The sequence below is a fragment of the Mauremys reevesii genome, linkage group 9 (assembly GCF_016161935.1).
Source record: "Mauremys reevesii isolate NIE-2019 linkage group 9, ASM1616193v1, whole genome shotgun sequence".
Taxonomy (NCBI): Eukaryota; Metazoa; Chordata; order Testudines; family Geoemydidae; genus Mauremys; species Mauremys reevesii.
Window position 1 is genome coordinate 22,187,259 of NC_052631.1, and position 16,359 is coordinate 22,203,617.

At 42.4% G+C, this 16,359-nt stretch overlaps 1 protein-coding gene across 1 annotated transcript; it reads left to right on the top strand.

The window, feature by feature from the left end:
• Window positions 1-586: 586 nt before the first annotated feature.
• Window positions 587-15,663, top strand: RARRES1 (retinoic acid receptor responder 1). The gene is made up of 6 exons (XM_039489996.1): window positions 587-921; window positions 10,998-11,060; window positions 11,920-12,094; window positions 12,823-12,959; window positions 14,911-14,973; window positions 15,060-15,663. The coding sequence occupies exons 1-6, from the start codon at window positions 697-699 to the stop codon at window positions 15,222-15,224; spliced, it is 828 nt and encodes a 275-aa protein (XP_039345930.1). The 5' UTR covers window positions 587-696; the 3' UTR covers window positions 15,225-15,663.
• Window positions 15,664-16,359: the final 696 nt, after the last annotated feature.

Consider the following 16,359-nt stretch of genomic DNA (forward strand, 5'->3'; position numbering starts at 1 on the left):
AACATTTCATTACCCTGGCATTCAAGTGATTTGTAACCCAAACTCTATCACTTGGGCAACACTGCTCTGTTTGCTGGATACCTAGGTAGATTAGGTGTGACTGTAAATACAATCTGGTCCTGAAGCCTTCCCCCCCCCAGCCCATCACTAGCTGTCAGGGAGAGCTCATTTAGACTTTGCTTACAAATCATCATTTGAAATGAATGCACTGACACTGTCCTAAAAGACAACAGCTGTATAAGGAAGCTAGTCTATGTTCATACTTTTCAAATCTATTATACTTTTTCAGCTAGACCTATTTTATCATACACTGTATATGTTTTTAAAGTGTGTATTAATGTTCCAATTTCAATTCAAATTTCTAAACAATCACTAAATTGGCAACACTGCATGTAACTTGTTCACAAAAAGGGGGGGTTGGGGAAATTCGGGGGTGTAGGGAAATCCCTGGAAGGAGCCAAGGGAAGGAGCTCCGGCAAGAGGGAAGGAAAGGGAGGGAGGCTGGGGGAGGGAAGAAGTCGCCACCGGAGACTGGACGGAGCCTCCTTGGTGGTGCTCGAGCGCTTCCCGGCACTGACAGCCGGGCAGGAGGGGCGGGGAGCCGGCCCTACCCTTCCTATTTGTACTGGCGCTTGCGGGCTCAGTGCAGAGCCGCCTCTGGACGCGCAGCACCTCGAGCACCCGGCATCGCTGAACATGCAGCGGCGAAGCGCAGCCCGGCTCGGCCCCCTTCTGCTCCTGCTCCTGCTGCCTCTGGCGTGGGGTGCGGGCCCCTCGCCGCCCCGAGCCGACGAAGAGCTGCAAGTCTCCAGCCGCCGGGCCGGGCAGGCGGCCCGGGTGGCGCTGCACTATCTCAACTACCGCCAAGGGTCGCCCAGCGCGCTGCGGGCGCTGGGACAGGTCCGGAAAGCCACGGTCAAGGTAAGGGACAGCCGGGCAGCGTTCGGGTACCGCCCCGAGCACAGGGCAGCGCCCCGAGGCGGGAGTGTCTGGGTACAGCACCGAGCACAGGGCAGCGTTCGGGTACCGCCCCCAGCACAGGGCAGCGCCCCGAGGGGGGAGTGTCTGGGTACAGCACCGAGCACAGGGCAGCGTTCGGGTACCGCCCCCAGCACAGGGCAGCACCCCGAGGGGGGGAGTGTCTGGGTACAGCACCGAGCACAGGGCAGCGTTCGGGTACCGCCCCGAGCTCAGGCAGTACCCCGAGGGGGGGGGGCGTGTCTGGGTACAGCACCCAGCACAGGGCAGCGTTCGGGTACCGCCCCGAGCTCAGGCAGTACCCCGAGGGGGGGGGCATGTCTGGGTACAGCACCCAGCACAGGGCAGAGCTCTGAGCTGGGGAGTGCACCGATCAAAGGGTAACACACCGAGCCCACTGGTGTCCGGGTAACGCACCGAGCAAAGGGCAATGCGTGGAATGTGCTGGTGCCTGGGGTAACGCACAGAGCACAGGGCAGTGCCCGGCCCCAGAGCCCACTTGGTCCCTGGTAACACACAGAGCAAAGGGCATTGTGGAGTGTGCTGGTGCCTGAGGTAACGCACAGAACAAAAGGCAATGCCCCTAACCCACTTGTTCCCTGGTAACACACAGAGCAAAAGGCAATGCAGCGAGTGTGTGGTACCGGGATAATGCACGCAGCAAAGAATAATACACTAAGCCCGCTTGCAAATAGCACAATGCAGAAGTTTCCGACACTGACACCTCAGCCCTTTTCTGGGGAGATGATGGAGAAAGATTTGGATTTAGTGTTCTTGTGTGTCAGGGGCTGGATGGTGTAAAAGAGACAAGCAAAGGGAGACAGGAGGGCTGGAGGAACCATTTCCAAAGGAAAGGTGAAAGGATTGTGAGAGGGACCAATATACCCTCCTCAAATGTGCCCACTGGTGCTCCCAAGCAGCAAATCTTCTAATAAATTATGAATTACACTCCTGACCACGGGCTCCTGAACGAGCTGCTAGAATAGCAGTCATTTCCCAAATGGTCAGCGCTTGCCCCTAGAAGCTCTTCGATAGCCAGTACATACAGAGTTAAACTATTCATCAACTCTCTGCCACCAAACCAGCCCAGAAAAACAAAGGCAGGCGGTCTGTACTACACACTTCATTAAAACAGCTCTTAAAATGCCCTGGTCACTAATGAAATAGTCTATTTGTCATGGCAACTGTGAATTCTCTTCAGATTTAGCAGACCTCATGCTAATTTTTATGCTAACACTTCATTTTCAACAAAAAAAGTACCTAAACTGCTTCCAAACTCCATGTTTCCAAGGAATTTTCTGCTGAAAAGTACAATGGCCTCTTTTGTTGCCTTAATCTTCAGCTTGAAAATATAGAGTACCAAGGCTGCTAAACGAGTAACCTCACTGGCAGAAAGGGTTTACAGTGTATATATATTGGAATTGGAAAAGGTTCAGAAAAGGGCAAAAAAAATGATTAGGGGTATGGAACGGCTTCCGTATGAGGAGAGATTGGTAAGACTGGGACTTTTCAACTTGGAAAAGAGACGGCTAAGGGGAGATATGACTGAGGTCTATAAAATCTTGACTGGTGTAGAGGAAGTAGATAAGGAAGTGTTGTTTACTACTTCTCATAACACAAGAACTAGGGGTCACCAAATGAAATTAATAGGCAGCAAGTTTAAAACAAATAAAAGCAAGTATTTCTTCACACAGCACACAGTCAACCAGCCAGAGGATGTTGTGAAGGCCAAGACCATAACAGGGTTCAAAAAAGAACTAGATAAATTCACAGAGGATAGGTCCATCCATGGCTATTAGCCAGGATGGGCAGGAATGGTGTCTCTAGCCTCTGTTTGCCAGAAGCTGGGAATGAGCGACATCAGCACTTGATGATTATCTGTTCTGTTCATTCCCTCTGGGGCACCTGGCATTGGCCACTATCAGAAGACAGGATAGTGGTCTAGACGGACCTTTGGTCTGACCCAGTAGGGCCATTCTTATGTTCTTGTGTGTATGTGATCATAATAGCTTTTGCTATGACTGCAAGAGAGAAAAATCATCTACTTCCTTAAATTTGTAGAGTTTAGATTATATTTTGGATTAAATTAACAATTTCAGTGTCCTGCAAGAGAATAAAATGTGCAGCAAAGGAGAACACCTATTGCCCTATGGCCATTAATCGTACTGAAATCAGTGGTGTCTGATAGAAATGGGCATAGCCCCTGAGTGTGCTTTTACATTCTAGCATGTTATGGGCTAACCAAGAAATCTAGGTCAGTGCTTCCAGCCTTAGCTCTTATTTCTCCATATATGTTAAATAGATATTACCTTGGTGTCAGCCTCTTCTGGAACATACATAAAATGACATTTTGCACACAATGAAAGTTCTATGCTTAAAGCGAGTGGAAGGCAAGCAGAGTGACTCTTCAATGTAACATGTTTGTGCCTTGAAAGGAATCTGAAGTCATGAGGTGGGGATGTGGTAGGATTTAAAATAATCTGAAATTAAATTGGTGCTGTTTCTTGGCAGCTTTCAAGACTTTGTAAATAGGCTGGGACAATCCTCAAGCTATCCAAGCTCAAAACACGAAGTGTCCTATGTGCCTTACCTTTTTACCTCTTGATGCTGTTTCTTAGTTGCCAGTCACAAAACAGACAGACCTAAGAGAGCCTAAAGACAGGTTAAAGGTTCTAGCTCTGGGACTTTGTCAAAAACAAAGTTTTGAAATTGACAGAGTTTGATCCGAGGCCTCTATGTTGAGAGAAACCAGTGCTTTGAAAACACAGGTATGTTTCATTCCCCTGGGTGGGTCATCTTTTCCTTCCCAGAGGCTGGCCATAGCCTGAATCACTTCAGGTTTAAAATTCTGCCCTCATAACCCACCGTATCAGGTACAACACTGAAGCAATACCCAAAAAACTGACACTCAGGAGCAGCTTTGAGTGGATTTTACAGAGAATCACACTAGCCCGCCTGGCCAGAGAAAAGCAAATTAATAAGGAGACATGTAAACAGGGCTAAATAATCTCCATTCTAATACACTTAGTTAAATGACCTCCCTGCTTCTTTAGACAGCAATATTTGTAACAGAATTTGATATGGATACACTAAGGGCTTGTCTACATTACCCGCTGGATCCACGAGCAGCGATTGATCCAGCGGGGGTCGATTTATCGCATCTAGTCTAGACACAATAAATCGACTGCCGAGCGCTCTCCTGTCAACTCGGGAGAACTGGGGCAGGCGGAGTCAATGGGAGAGCATCAGCTGTAGACTTACCACAGTAAAGACACTGCGGTAAGTGGATCTAAGTATGTCGACTTCAGCTATGTTATTCACGTAGCTGAAGTTGCATAACTTAGATCCATTTCCCCCAACCCCAGTGTAGACCAGGCCTAAGTGTATGTTATGAATTAATTGATTTCCTACTTAAAAACCTTGAAATCTTATCTCTATTTCATTTTGTACTCCTTGCTTAAACAAACACTTAAGTAGTTTGTCCAAAATATAATTGAAAAAAGTTTTATAAAACCTATTATTAGATTCCACCCCCACCCCATAATTTTAGAAAATATATTTGAATGGGAAAAGGGAAACTGACAACAAAGGTAAAACTTCCTAATCTTTTGACCAAGCAGCAGCACTTGCTCCAATTCCAATGTTGTGCATTATTAGAGTGTATCGTTCTAGGGGTTGAGCTCTCTCTTTAGAAATTTATCATGATGCTGAACAGTATAATTTCCTGTGTTAGAAATCTTTACTCTAAGTGAAAGACAATAGAAGGAAAGTTAACTCTTTAGGGACTACAAAGAAATATAAATTTCCTGGCCCAAGGTGAACAAGTGTTTTTTAATTTTCTTATAAGAATGATGATCATTGTGTACGACTGACACTTTGTTTCAATTAAGTCACTCTGGGCCTGATCCAGAGCCCGCTGAAGTCAGTGCAAAGATTGGGGGAAACCTGGGGCCAGTATTGTGCCCCTCGCACTTTTTGTTCCCATAGTTGCTGCTGCCATTACCGCTGGCTGCTCCTTCCCAGCTGGGAGCCGTGGGAGCAGAGTGACAGAGCCAGGAGTAACAGTTGCTGGCTCTCCCCAGAGCCCAGCAGAACACTTGACATCTCAGTTAGTTTGCAGGGATAATGACAGGGCGGCCAGGTGTATGAGTGTCACTCAAGGTGCATGACACTTGGCAGTCCTGTCTAGAACCTTTCTAAAGCAGCTATTCTAGTGTACTGAGAACTGAAAATCTATCATGGAAGTTGGATGAAGCTTATCCCAACAATAAGCTAAATATCCCTCAGCCCAGACATTCAGCAGAGAAATGTCAACTTAACCCATTAAATTATTTTCTTTCCTGTTCTGAAATCCTCCAGACACTTCCTGGTTGGCTGACAATAACCCAGCATACATTGGTTGATGTCCTATATATCAGAGGTCTCATTTTGACCCATGGACTTGAGGTCATGTAATGCATTCTAGGATGTCATCAGCTAACCTTGAAGTGAAAGTGAAAGTGAAGACAGTGAAAATCTTTTCACAGAAGGCAGGAAAGGAAGAATTTTAAAAAGGCTAGTTAAAATAACTTATTTCTGTGCCAGATGCTGCCCCCTTTGTGTAGATAGGGAAATCTTTCAACATATCTTTCTATACTTAAGTCAGTTTGTACTTTAGCTTTGCAGTTCAGCCTTGAAAATTTTCTAAATACCCATGTACCAGATGGTGTAGTTACAAATAAGGAGACTACATCCATTTCAAGAAGCACGTAATTCTATACTTACATGATAACAGATATATACAAAATTATGATAGATTTTAATTCCTTCATTAATATTTATTTCAAAAAAATAAAATGAAACTACTGCAGTGTTTTGTCATGAAATTTGATTGTCATTCTTAAAGTTACCTCAGCAATAATAATAAAATGAAAATGTTTCTCAAGAGGCAGAAAGGGATGAGGCCACCATTAAGAATAAGCATCATGGAAGGAAAAACACAGCATTTATTATATGACTTCGGACATTTCTGATAGGGAAGTTTTGGCTTAACTACACAGTGGCTACTGCAAGTATTTTAAGCCTTAAAGCCCCGATGCTGCACTTAATAGCATGCGGGCAGACTGCTACATCTCTGCAAGGCTGCAGTGACTTTAACGAGGCTCCCCGAGGGTTCAGAAGTCCCCCCCACTCACTGTCAACGGCAGTCTCAAACCCACATTTCTTCTATTATAAAAGTGTTATAATCCCTTTGGTGGTAATTATTTCATGTTATCTGTGTTACCACAGGATCCTAAAATGTTTTTTTCTGCTATGCAATATACGGAAATAATTCCCTGTGTCCCTTTAAGGCTAAATTGCAAGCTGACATAGGGACCATCTCTCCTTAGTGCTGAGTGCCTCCCTGGGTGCTCAGTCCCTCACAATATTGGGTCTTGGTTTCTATGCCACAAACACTTATAACACCTTCATAAAAACTCCAGGCAGCTACTTTGTTACTATACTAAGAATGCCTGTTCATTTAATAGCCTTTGTCATTTTGACTTGACAGTTGAGTAGATCAAAAGGACAACACGTTAGCCAGGGCTCAAAGTGGAAGGGAAAAAGAAAAAAAAGCAGATTATGAGGGTCAACATTCAGTCTTCCTGCCCTCTCCAAAGTGATCTGAGGCCAAACTCTCCTGTTTGTAAAGGTACAGGCTATTTTAAAGTTGTGCAAGTGGCTAATCCACTGTCACCTCTTATCTGGAATATATAACCAAGTGTATATACATAGAGCAGGTGACAGGCCCACAGCTTACAAACATTTGGTAGTAATAGCTGCCTGGAGAAAAATATGGGTGGGTGGGGTTGTGTGTGTGTAAGGAGAGCCAAGGGTGGATAAGTAAAATATGTGCACATCTGCTCAAGGTTCTAACCTCTATCACTATACAAACAGCCAGAATTCTTTTCGCTGTTCACTTGGAGAGGATTTCATGCAAAACAAATGTAAGATTAACAAATTGTAACAATTTTTGCTATCATACAGTAATTACCCTTTCATTTAAACACACACATTTGGTAAACAACTAGCACTCTCAAATAAAATACTTAGGCACTGCAATATAGACAACCCCTTAAGGGAAAATCTGTATGACAACATCCAAATGGATTCATTTGGTTTGATTTTCTTATAACTGATTGTATCAAAGAAAAATGTGCAAACATCCCAGCCATTTAACTGATGCAAAATATTAATTTACAAACACAAGACTTCAATAGATAAATAACTCATTTATAAACACCCTTTACCTGTATAGGTTCATTAGCTCCCAAACCACTCAAACTCACTGGTTGCTAAAAATTAAAAATACAAAAGTTGGTGGGAAGATAAGTGATTGACTAGCAAAGAAAGGAGCAGATCCTGCAAATACTTATTATCAGGCTTAGTGCTTACTACTTTGAGTGGTACAATGGGACTATTCATGATAGTGTTTTTCAGAATTTGACCCTAAATATTAGTTTCTGTGCAACTTGAGTGCACTTTGTACCAGGATATTCTGTGGTTAAGCAGACAACATCAGAATGAGAGTTGTTAGTTGAAGTGTTTCTATAAAGAGCCACTGAAGAATCTTACTGAACCATTTCAGTCAGCAATCATCATCATGAAGGACTGAAATGTTAAACCATAGTGACAAGATTAGCAGATCTGAAAAAGGCCACATTTCAAATTTGCATGCTCAGACATAGGTGCTAGAAGTAGGGGTGCTGCAGCACCCCTGGCTTGAAGTGGTTTCCATCCTATACAGGGTTTACAGTTTGGTTCAATGGCTCTTAGTACCCCCACTATGCAAATTGTTCCAGCACCTCTGTGCTCAGATTTTCCAGTTTCCAAAAGTCTCCTGAACCTGTCTGTTAACTGTGGTGTCATTGGTTATTTCCACTCAGCAAGAATTGAATCTTTTTTTAAGAACTGAAACTTCTGATGAGATGTGAGGGTCTCTTACCTGCTAGCATCTTCAGGGATGACAGACTCAGTCTTCACTTATAAATCAGTGTGAGACATGACAGACAACTAAACTGTACGTAATTAAGGGAACTCCCGTAGGCTATGTTCAAAAATACCACCTTGTCTTTCCAGCACTGATCTGAAGAGGTGAGTTTCATTCTTTTTAATCTAGACCAGTGGTCCCCAACCTTTTTGTGGCCAGTAGCACATTCATGTTTTCAGAAGAGCGTGGCGGGCGCCAACAATTTTTCAAGGCTTATTTTGTATTTGTACATTAAATAATACAAAAAACATATTTAATATTACATAATATATGAATCCATAAGATAAAAAGGGTCATTTAACATGTAAAAGGTATTAATTACATTATTTGGCAATTGCTCTTTCACCGTACCATGTGAATTTGCTCTTTTTTATCTACCTGTAAGAAAAATTAAGGAGTTTTTACAAAATAAATATCAGTTTTCATCTTATTTTTCTTAAAAAAGTAAAACATTGTTGAACTGCTGGTCCAAATATATTTATTATTCTTACTTCAACATAGAATGAAGCCTGCAGCCCCAGAGTTCTCTGTCCCTGGCAGGCACGGGGCCGCGATTTCTCTCCGGCATAAGCCGTGGCCCCATGCCTGCCGGGGACTGACAACACCGGCGCCTGCAGCCCCAGAGTTCTCTGTCCCCAGCAGGCGCGAGGCCCCGGCTTCTCTCCCCTGCTGGGCACTAGGCGGGCCCCACGCCTGCCGGGGACAGAGAACACCGGCACCTGCAGCCCTGGAGTTCTCTGTCCCCGGCAGAGGTGGGGCTGCGGTTTCTCTCCGGCTTAAGCCGTGGCCCCGCACCTGCCGGGGACCAAGAACACTGGTGCCCACAGACTGCAGCCCCGGAGTTCTCTGTCCCCGGCAGGCGCGGGGCCGCGGCTTTGAAGCCGGAGAGAAGCCGCAACCTGCTGGCCCCGGAGTTCTCTGTCCCTGGCAAGTGCAGGGCTGCAGCTTCTCTCCCCTGCTGGGCACTAGGCGGGCACACGTAAATGCCCTGGCGGGCGTCATGGTGCCCACGGGCACTGCGTTGGGGACCACTGCTCTAGACTATCATCCTCTTCAGTACAGAATCTTAAACTGTACTACCCTGGCTTTAAAACATTCCCTAATATAAGCTCCACATTTTGGGATGGAATGCTGTGCCCAGTATTGTACTCCTATGCCATCTTCAGACCAGTGTTTTGGTTTTTCTAACTTTTCAGTAAAATATATAAGCTACAGGATACATGCTCTGAATTAATTCTGGAGACTACACGCAGCCAGGCAGAATGATTCGTGGACATACTTGCATGTTTCTTCATCACCTCTCTGAGGCCCAGATCCTGCAAAGACTTACTTATACATGCGCTTAATCTTATGCACCGTGAGTAGAATCCAGTTGAAATCAATGAGACTACTCATGGCTGCATAAAGTTAAGCACATACACAAGTCGTTGCAGAACTGCTGCAAAGACAGCTCTTAGGCTGTATGCACTTTCAGCGTGAATCAGCTTGATTTCCATCTAACAGTGGTTTTGGAAGGTTTCTGCCTTTATCTTTGTCAAACGTCCTTTTTTACTTATCTATCACAGGAAAAACCACAATCAAACGGAAGATTGGGTTACATTTTTAGATAACATTATTTCTGATAAAGTGAAGGAAGTAGTCTTTGCACACTCTACTTTGCTACTCTGTGATAACAGCATTATCAGTAATAATTAATTATTATTCAGAGTTGACTCACACTAATTTGGCATTCAGTATAATGAGGAGGGAAGAATCTTCTGTCCAGTGGGCCCTGATCATCACTTCTTCCTGACAGAGATCCACCTGAAAGTCAGCCGAGGAAGAACTCACCTGGTTTCTAGGGCATTGGGAAAGCAGCGACCACGTATGACTGTGCCCTGGGAACAGAATAGATGAAGGCAGACACAAAGTTGAAATTGGTTTCCATGGCCCTTCAGAATAAGCAGCAGAGTCTATGACTGTGTAGGTTAGCAGAAACATTTACAGACTTGCGGGGTCTTTGCAGACTTGAAGCTACAGAGTCTTTGGGTTGGATACAGTCTTTAGTAGTAATATTGTTCTGTAACAAATGCATATACATATTTGTGCTCCCCTGACTGCATTTGGTTTCCATTGCTCAAAGCTGGTACTAAAATAGAACCTATTTTCATAGGAGCTGTGGTGCTACTATTAAGTTTTGCTTTTAATAGATTGAACAAATTGAATGGAGAAAGAACAGCAGAACTTAGTTTTACACTATGCTGGTTTTTAAAGCTGGCTCAGTTGGCACAATTTTGCTTCGAGTAGAAGTGGGGCATAACTAAATTTCTGAAGCACCTAGGGAAACTCAAACATCTTTCTAAAAATATATGCACCAAATTACACCCCTTTCAATTGGTGGTAAAGCTAAGCTAGTTCAAGCTCCTTGTTTTTTAAAAAAAATGGGTCTTATGAACAGTTCTGGGCATTGGTGTTAGTAATGTAGATGGTGCCTTTCTCTGTAATGCTTTGTATCCAAATCTCTTAAAGAGTTAGGTGTGGTAGAGTAGTTATTGTGTAAGCACATAAAACAGCTGTTTATGGATCAGCTCCTGCTGCTATTGAAGGTAATGGGACTCTTTCCATTTCCATTCCTGGGAGCTGGATCAGGCCCTGTGTGCTTATTCGTAGCCTTGGACATTATAAAACTGGTTTTAATAAGAACATGAATAGTTACTAGGGCACTAAGGTTATCCCCTCGTCTTTTCAAGTAGTACCATGCGAGATTGGACAGCCAAAGCAAGGCAAAAGTGACCCCAGACACCACCTCTAATAATGCATCGCTGTCTTATCCCTAATATCACACTGTAGTGCCTACACTGGATACAAGAGAAAGCCACAGCATGGGTTTCCGTGAAATCACCTGAATACTGTATTTAGCAATAATCAGTAAATATTTTAATGATGAGCTTCCTACGCAGCCAGAACAATATGTGCTAAAATACAATCTGAACTTCCCCTTTTATAAAGATCTTGTTTCTCTCACTTCCAGACTATCCCAGGAATTGGACATAAGTACTACCTGCAGTTCACTACAGAAGACTACAAAAGCAGCGTAAGTTTGTAATGTAAGATGGTCCTTCCTACACAAAGTACAATACTTACCCCTAAAAACACAGGTCATTTCAATGCTTTTTTGAGTGGATCCTTCATAGGGTTTATTTTGCTCAAAGCCTGAGGAGGATAATCCTGACCTGGAGCTATATTGTCCCATCAAGCTTTTAAGTCAAACTTCCTACTGATGTCAAAATCAATGGCACAGTATGGCCCTCATTATCCAAATGTATCTCCTGTGGTGTCCATACTCCAAAATCTGAATAAGCACTTGATGAATATGTTGAAATTATAACCCTCACTGCACTTACACTCTACTGGGGATTTATCATTACTGATTTCACCATATGCATCTGGGCTTCCATTACAGGCAGATCTACCACATACAGAATGATTTTTAAAATGAATCTCTATAGCTCTTCTCTGAATAAAGTCCATATTTATTATACATGAAAACTTGTCCAAGAGCCCTCTCTTATCAGTTAATCTCCTGTCCTGAGAGAGACTATCCCAAAGTATCTTTAAGTGAACCATGGACAGCTCTGCTCCCCTGTACTAGAAGACCACCTCTGTTAAGCAACTTAATTTTTGTCTGTTGCTCAGGACGGGTCTGATTGTTATTTTTTCTGAACACTGTATACTTCAAGAGATGCAAAAGCAATAACTCACAAATCATAGGTGTTTGCCCCAATCCTCCTAGCCCTATACAAATCCTATATAGTTTCACATAACGTGCCTCGTATATATGCTGTGCTTCCAAGATTAACACAATGGAGTTTTTTTGTTTTGTTTTTAAAACATAGTGCATGCACACAAAGACATGGAGTGAAATATAATCGCTTTGATATTTATGTTTTTAGCAAAACGTTGGGACCTGCCTTGCTACAGTGCTCTACCTGAAGAGGAAACCTCGACCTTATGTTAATATAAACTGCACATATACCAAAGATCAGAAGCAAACCCGAGAAGATGACTACAGCTTTTACAAAAAATTGAGGCAACAAACCAAACCAATCACTGGAAATGATATTCCTGGTACATTCCCTTTCAGTCATTATTTTAAATTTTGTGCTAAGCAGTTTTTGTAACCACTACAAAACCAAGCAAATATGCACAAACGTCTTTTAAAGATGTTTATTTTGACAATAGCAGCTTTAAAACAAAGAGCTTTAAAAAAGGGGCCAACATTCCTGAAGATTCCTGAAAAAATGTTCTGGGCTTTGCAGGATGAAGACAACATGATGGACTAGAGATATCTGTATGATTAGAGGACAAATAATTCTGTGCAAAATTCTGCAATGAAAGACCCACTCTTTAACTGTTTTTAGGGAAATCATACGGTATTAACAAGTGTCTTTTAGGCCACTGGTGTTCCCTCAACTGAGAGGAGGCACATAGGGGACTGACTAGCAGAATATTTGTATATTGGAAATAGAGTGATAATGTGCCTCAGTCATTCATCCACTCTGGATAGGCTTATAATAACTCTGTCATCATGGAGATTGGGTTTCCCATTTCACTCTTCATTGTGGGGACCCAGTGGATAGTGTTGCTTGCTAAACTCAATTCCATCAGGTCAGCCCATGCTTTGTATTTCTGTAACTACAATAAGCTTATTATCAGTTCATTACCCTCCCCATTCAATATTGCAACATAGACTTTGAGGAAACAGTAATCCAATGTCAGTGCAAAAGTGGTTTCTTGTGTATCTGATGTAAAAGCAGAATTATTTTTACATCACTGTCTTCTGCTTCCCCTTTCAGACAGCTATGGACATATTGAACCAGCCTTGGAGCCCGCATGGGCTTTGGCAGTTGCTGGCAGCAGTTACCTAATGTGGGAAAAGTCAACAGAGAACTTAAGCTATTTCATGGCACAAGTCAAGAATGTGAAGCAGTGGGTAAGTGAAGCTGAAATTAAATCTGCATTATCAGGTTAACACATCATCTCACAATAAGCAACACACAATAAGACAGCAATCAGCAGCTCATAGTCACTGTCAAATATCCTATTCATACAAGATCTCAGTATCCGAAGTGCAAGTATTTCAATCAACAATGACTTATTTTGTCTAAGAATTTATGCAAAAAATGTTAGTACAAAAAAAAGTGAGAGCCAAATCCTGCTTGCCTCACTTACGCAAGTACCTCCACTGATTTCCGTAGGACTAAACATGAGAGTGAAGATTTGACCCCATGTTACTGTAATATACTGACTTTATACCAGGGCCAGGTTTGCAGAAGAAAAGTTTGATATTCAAACTATGGGAAGATGAAAGATCCTTTTCTCAGTGGCACCCTCCAGTAGTTGATGAGGTAGGATTCTTGAACCTGGGGTAAGTCTTCATTGCCCAGTTAACTCAGGTGAACAGCATCCAGCTCTGAGCATTTTGGATTCACCTAGCCCAGGTGTGATCAGCCAAACTGCAAAGCCATATCCAAGTTACTGTGTCCTCACTGGAGCTGCGCTCCCCGTATATATCACTAGGAGTTCTTGGGGCACATCCCATGGTTCTTTGTGCTGAAGTAAGCTGAGCTGCCGTGGTTCTTTCCCAGTGAACTGTGGGAGAAACTGTCATTCCTTCCGGTTACATGGGAGAAATCGTGGGCGTGCACTGGAGGACTATCAGCATTGGAGTGATTTAGCTGATGTCATCATTTCAAAGTGAGGTTCCTAGCTCAAGCAAAAGCAGCATCTGAGCTTTAACCGACAGCCCCAGCAGGGCCAGCTAGCTCATGCTGAAAACACACCATTACACTTGGGTGAGAGGGCTTTGGGTGTGGATGGAGGGGAGTTAGAGGCAAACCCCACGTTAACTCTGTAGTGAAGACATACCCTTCGGCATCTATGGCCATATTTAGCCATTTCAATAAGTGGTATTTGGTGCCTACAGCTCCAGAGGTGATCCTGGCAATTACAGAACAGTAAGCCTAACAGTAAGCTTAACTCCAGTACCAGGCAAATTGGTTGATACTATAGTAAAGAACAGAATTATCAGACACGTTTATTGGGGAGGAGTCAACACAGCTTTTGTAAAGGGAAATCATGCCTCACCAATCTATTAGGATTCTTTGAGAGTGTCAGTAAACATGTGGACAAGAGTGACCCAGTGGATACAGTGTACTTGGACTTTCAGAAAGCCTTTGAGAAGGTCCCTCACAAAAGGCTCTTAAGGTAAGCAGTCACGGGATAAGAGGAAAGGTCCTCTCACACACTGGTAACTGGTTAAAAGTCAGGAAACGAAGGGTAGGAATAAATGGTCAGTTTTCAGAATGGGGAGAGGTAAATAGTAGTGTCCCCCAGAGATCTGAACTGGGTCCAGTGCTGTTCAACATATTCAAAAATGATGTAGAAAAAGGGGAAATAGTGAGGTAGCAAAATTTGCAGAACATACAAAATTACTCATGATAGTTAAATCCAGAGCAGACTGTGAAGAGTTACAAAAGGATCTCACAAGATGGGATCTAAATTAGCTTTTACCATGCAAGAAACAGATCTTGGAATTGTGGATAGTTTTCTGAAAAATCCGCTGAATGTGCAGCAGCAGGCAAAAAAGCTAACCAAATGTTCGGAACCATTAGGAAAAGGATAGATAATAAAACAGAAAATATCATAATGCCATTATATAAATCCATGGTATGCCCACACCTTGAATACTGCATACAGTTCTGATTGCCTCATCTCAAAAGAGATACAGAGAAGGGCAACATAATTATTAAGTGTATGGAATCAAAAAGCTACAGCACGTACTAAATATCCAACTGGCCTTACTAATGGTGCCAGGAAGAATTGCTTCTGAACATTAGTCTAATTTTGATTGACCCTCTTCATTGTCTTTTGTGTGCATCCAGATAACTAAAGATGATTCGATTGACTTTGACTACTTGGTTATACTACATGAAATTCCAACACAGGTACAAAAACACATATTGTCTGAAATCTCTTTTCATCAACAAAAAAAGACAATGTAGAGATAACCTTGATTTTGTCTGCTCTCCAGGAAATGATTTCATGCCACCTCCGTGTCATTTGGACTCCTGGACATCCCCTCAAAGTGAAGTACTTCTGCTTGTCAGAGAATCAGCGGTCAGAATCTGGAGAAGGGTCTGGAACAGAATCTGGGTCTACTAATGGAATTTTCAATGAGGAAGAAGCAAATTTTTAAAAAGATTAATGTTGGCTTTTATATAAAGAGTTGAAATGGAAAAAAAATCTTGCATTAATAGTTCCAATCGGTATTGTGATAACTCTTCTACACAAATTGTATTGCAATGAATTTGAAGCCTTTTAACTAGTCATCTTTCACCAAAAATAAATCTCTGTAGAATTTCTTATATGAAAGAAATCACACATTCTCTATATTTACCTAAAAATGTTCCTATAAAATATATACACACACCCTTGATTTTATGTCACTAAGTTACTTAGCTGTAACTCAGAATGTGAACAAAGTTAATATATGGGATAAAAGTCTTGAGAAAAGTATTAATTTTCCATCTCCATAAGAAAAATATTTGTCTACTAATTTTTTTAAATTTTTGAACAGAAATATATGTTAGCTTTTAACTTATATCAACAGTAAAATAAATACCATTACATTTGGAGGAAATTGTGTTTTATTTTTGCATGACACTGCTGATTCATTCCTTATCCTCAGCAACTCCAAGCAATCTCCATTGTGGGCATTGGTTCCAAAGCCATGGCCATTACAGGCTGCAGACCAGCCTAGGCAGCACTTCTGGAAAGAGCAACAGGCAAGGCAGAGAAAACATTCTCTATCACAAACTAAAATAAACATAAGCTAAGAAGAAAAACCTGGTGTATTCCACTGTTCTGTGACCACAACATTTTTAGTGCACAAGCTACTCGACACAACATTGTGCTCCATTAGCTAAGCTTTCATTTAAAAAAAAAATGTTTCTAGCCCTCATGGCTATGAAGGCAACTGTGAAAATATGGACAGAGCAAAAATTGATGTAGTGTTATCTTCCTCAGCGTTCAGACAGCCTGGAACAATTTGCTAGGAAAAGTACACATTTGTCAGAAGAAAAATGTGGACAAAGACCCGGGATGGTCGTTCCTAGTCTATTTTTGTTTACAGTATGCACAGAGTTCCTGTTATTACCTTGAACAAACATGGATAGAACAGAACAAGCTTTGTATAGATGTAGCCCCACAGCAAGGCTCCAGCAAAACACAGCTGTTTTCAAGTTACCCAGCTAGTACTCCCAGACTCTCTTTCCTACTGCTGCCTTTTTGCCTGATCCGAAACATATTAAAGTCCTTTTGTAAGAACATAG

Bases quoted from the DNA above. Each gene is read 5' to 3' on its own strand.
- RARRES1 (XM_039489996.1), top strand. From the start codon at position 697: ATGCAGCGGCGAAGCGCAGCCCGGCTCGGCCCCCTTCTGCTCCTGCTC. The intron at 922-10,997 runs GTAAGGGACAGC...TCTCACTTCCAG, and splicing joins TCCGGAAAGCCACGGTCAAG to ACTATCCCAGGAATTGGACA. The intron at 12,095-12,822 runs GTACATTCCCTT...TTCCCCTTTCAG, and splicing joins CACTGGAAATGATATTCCTG to ACAGCTATGGACATATTGAA.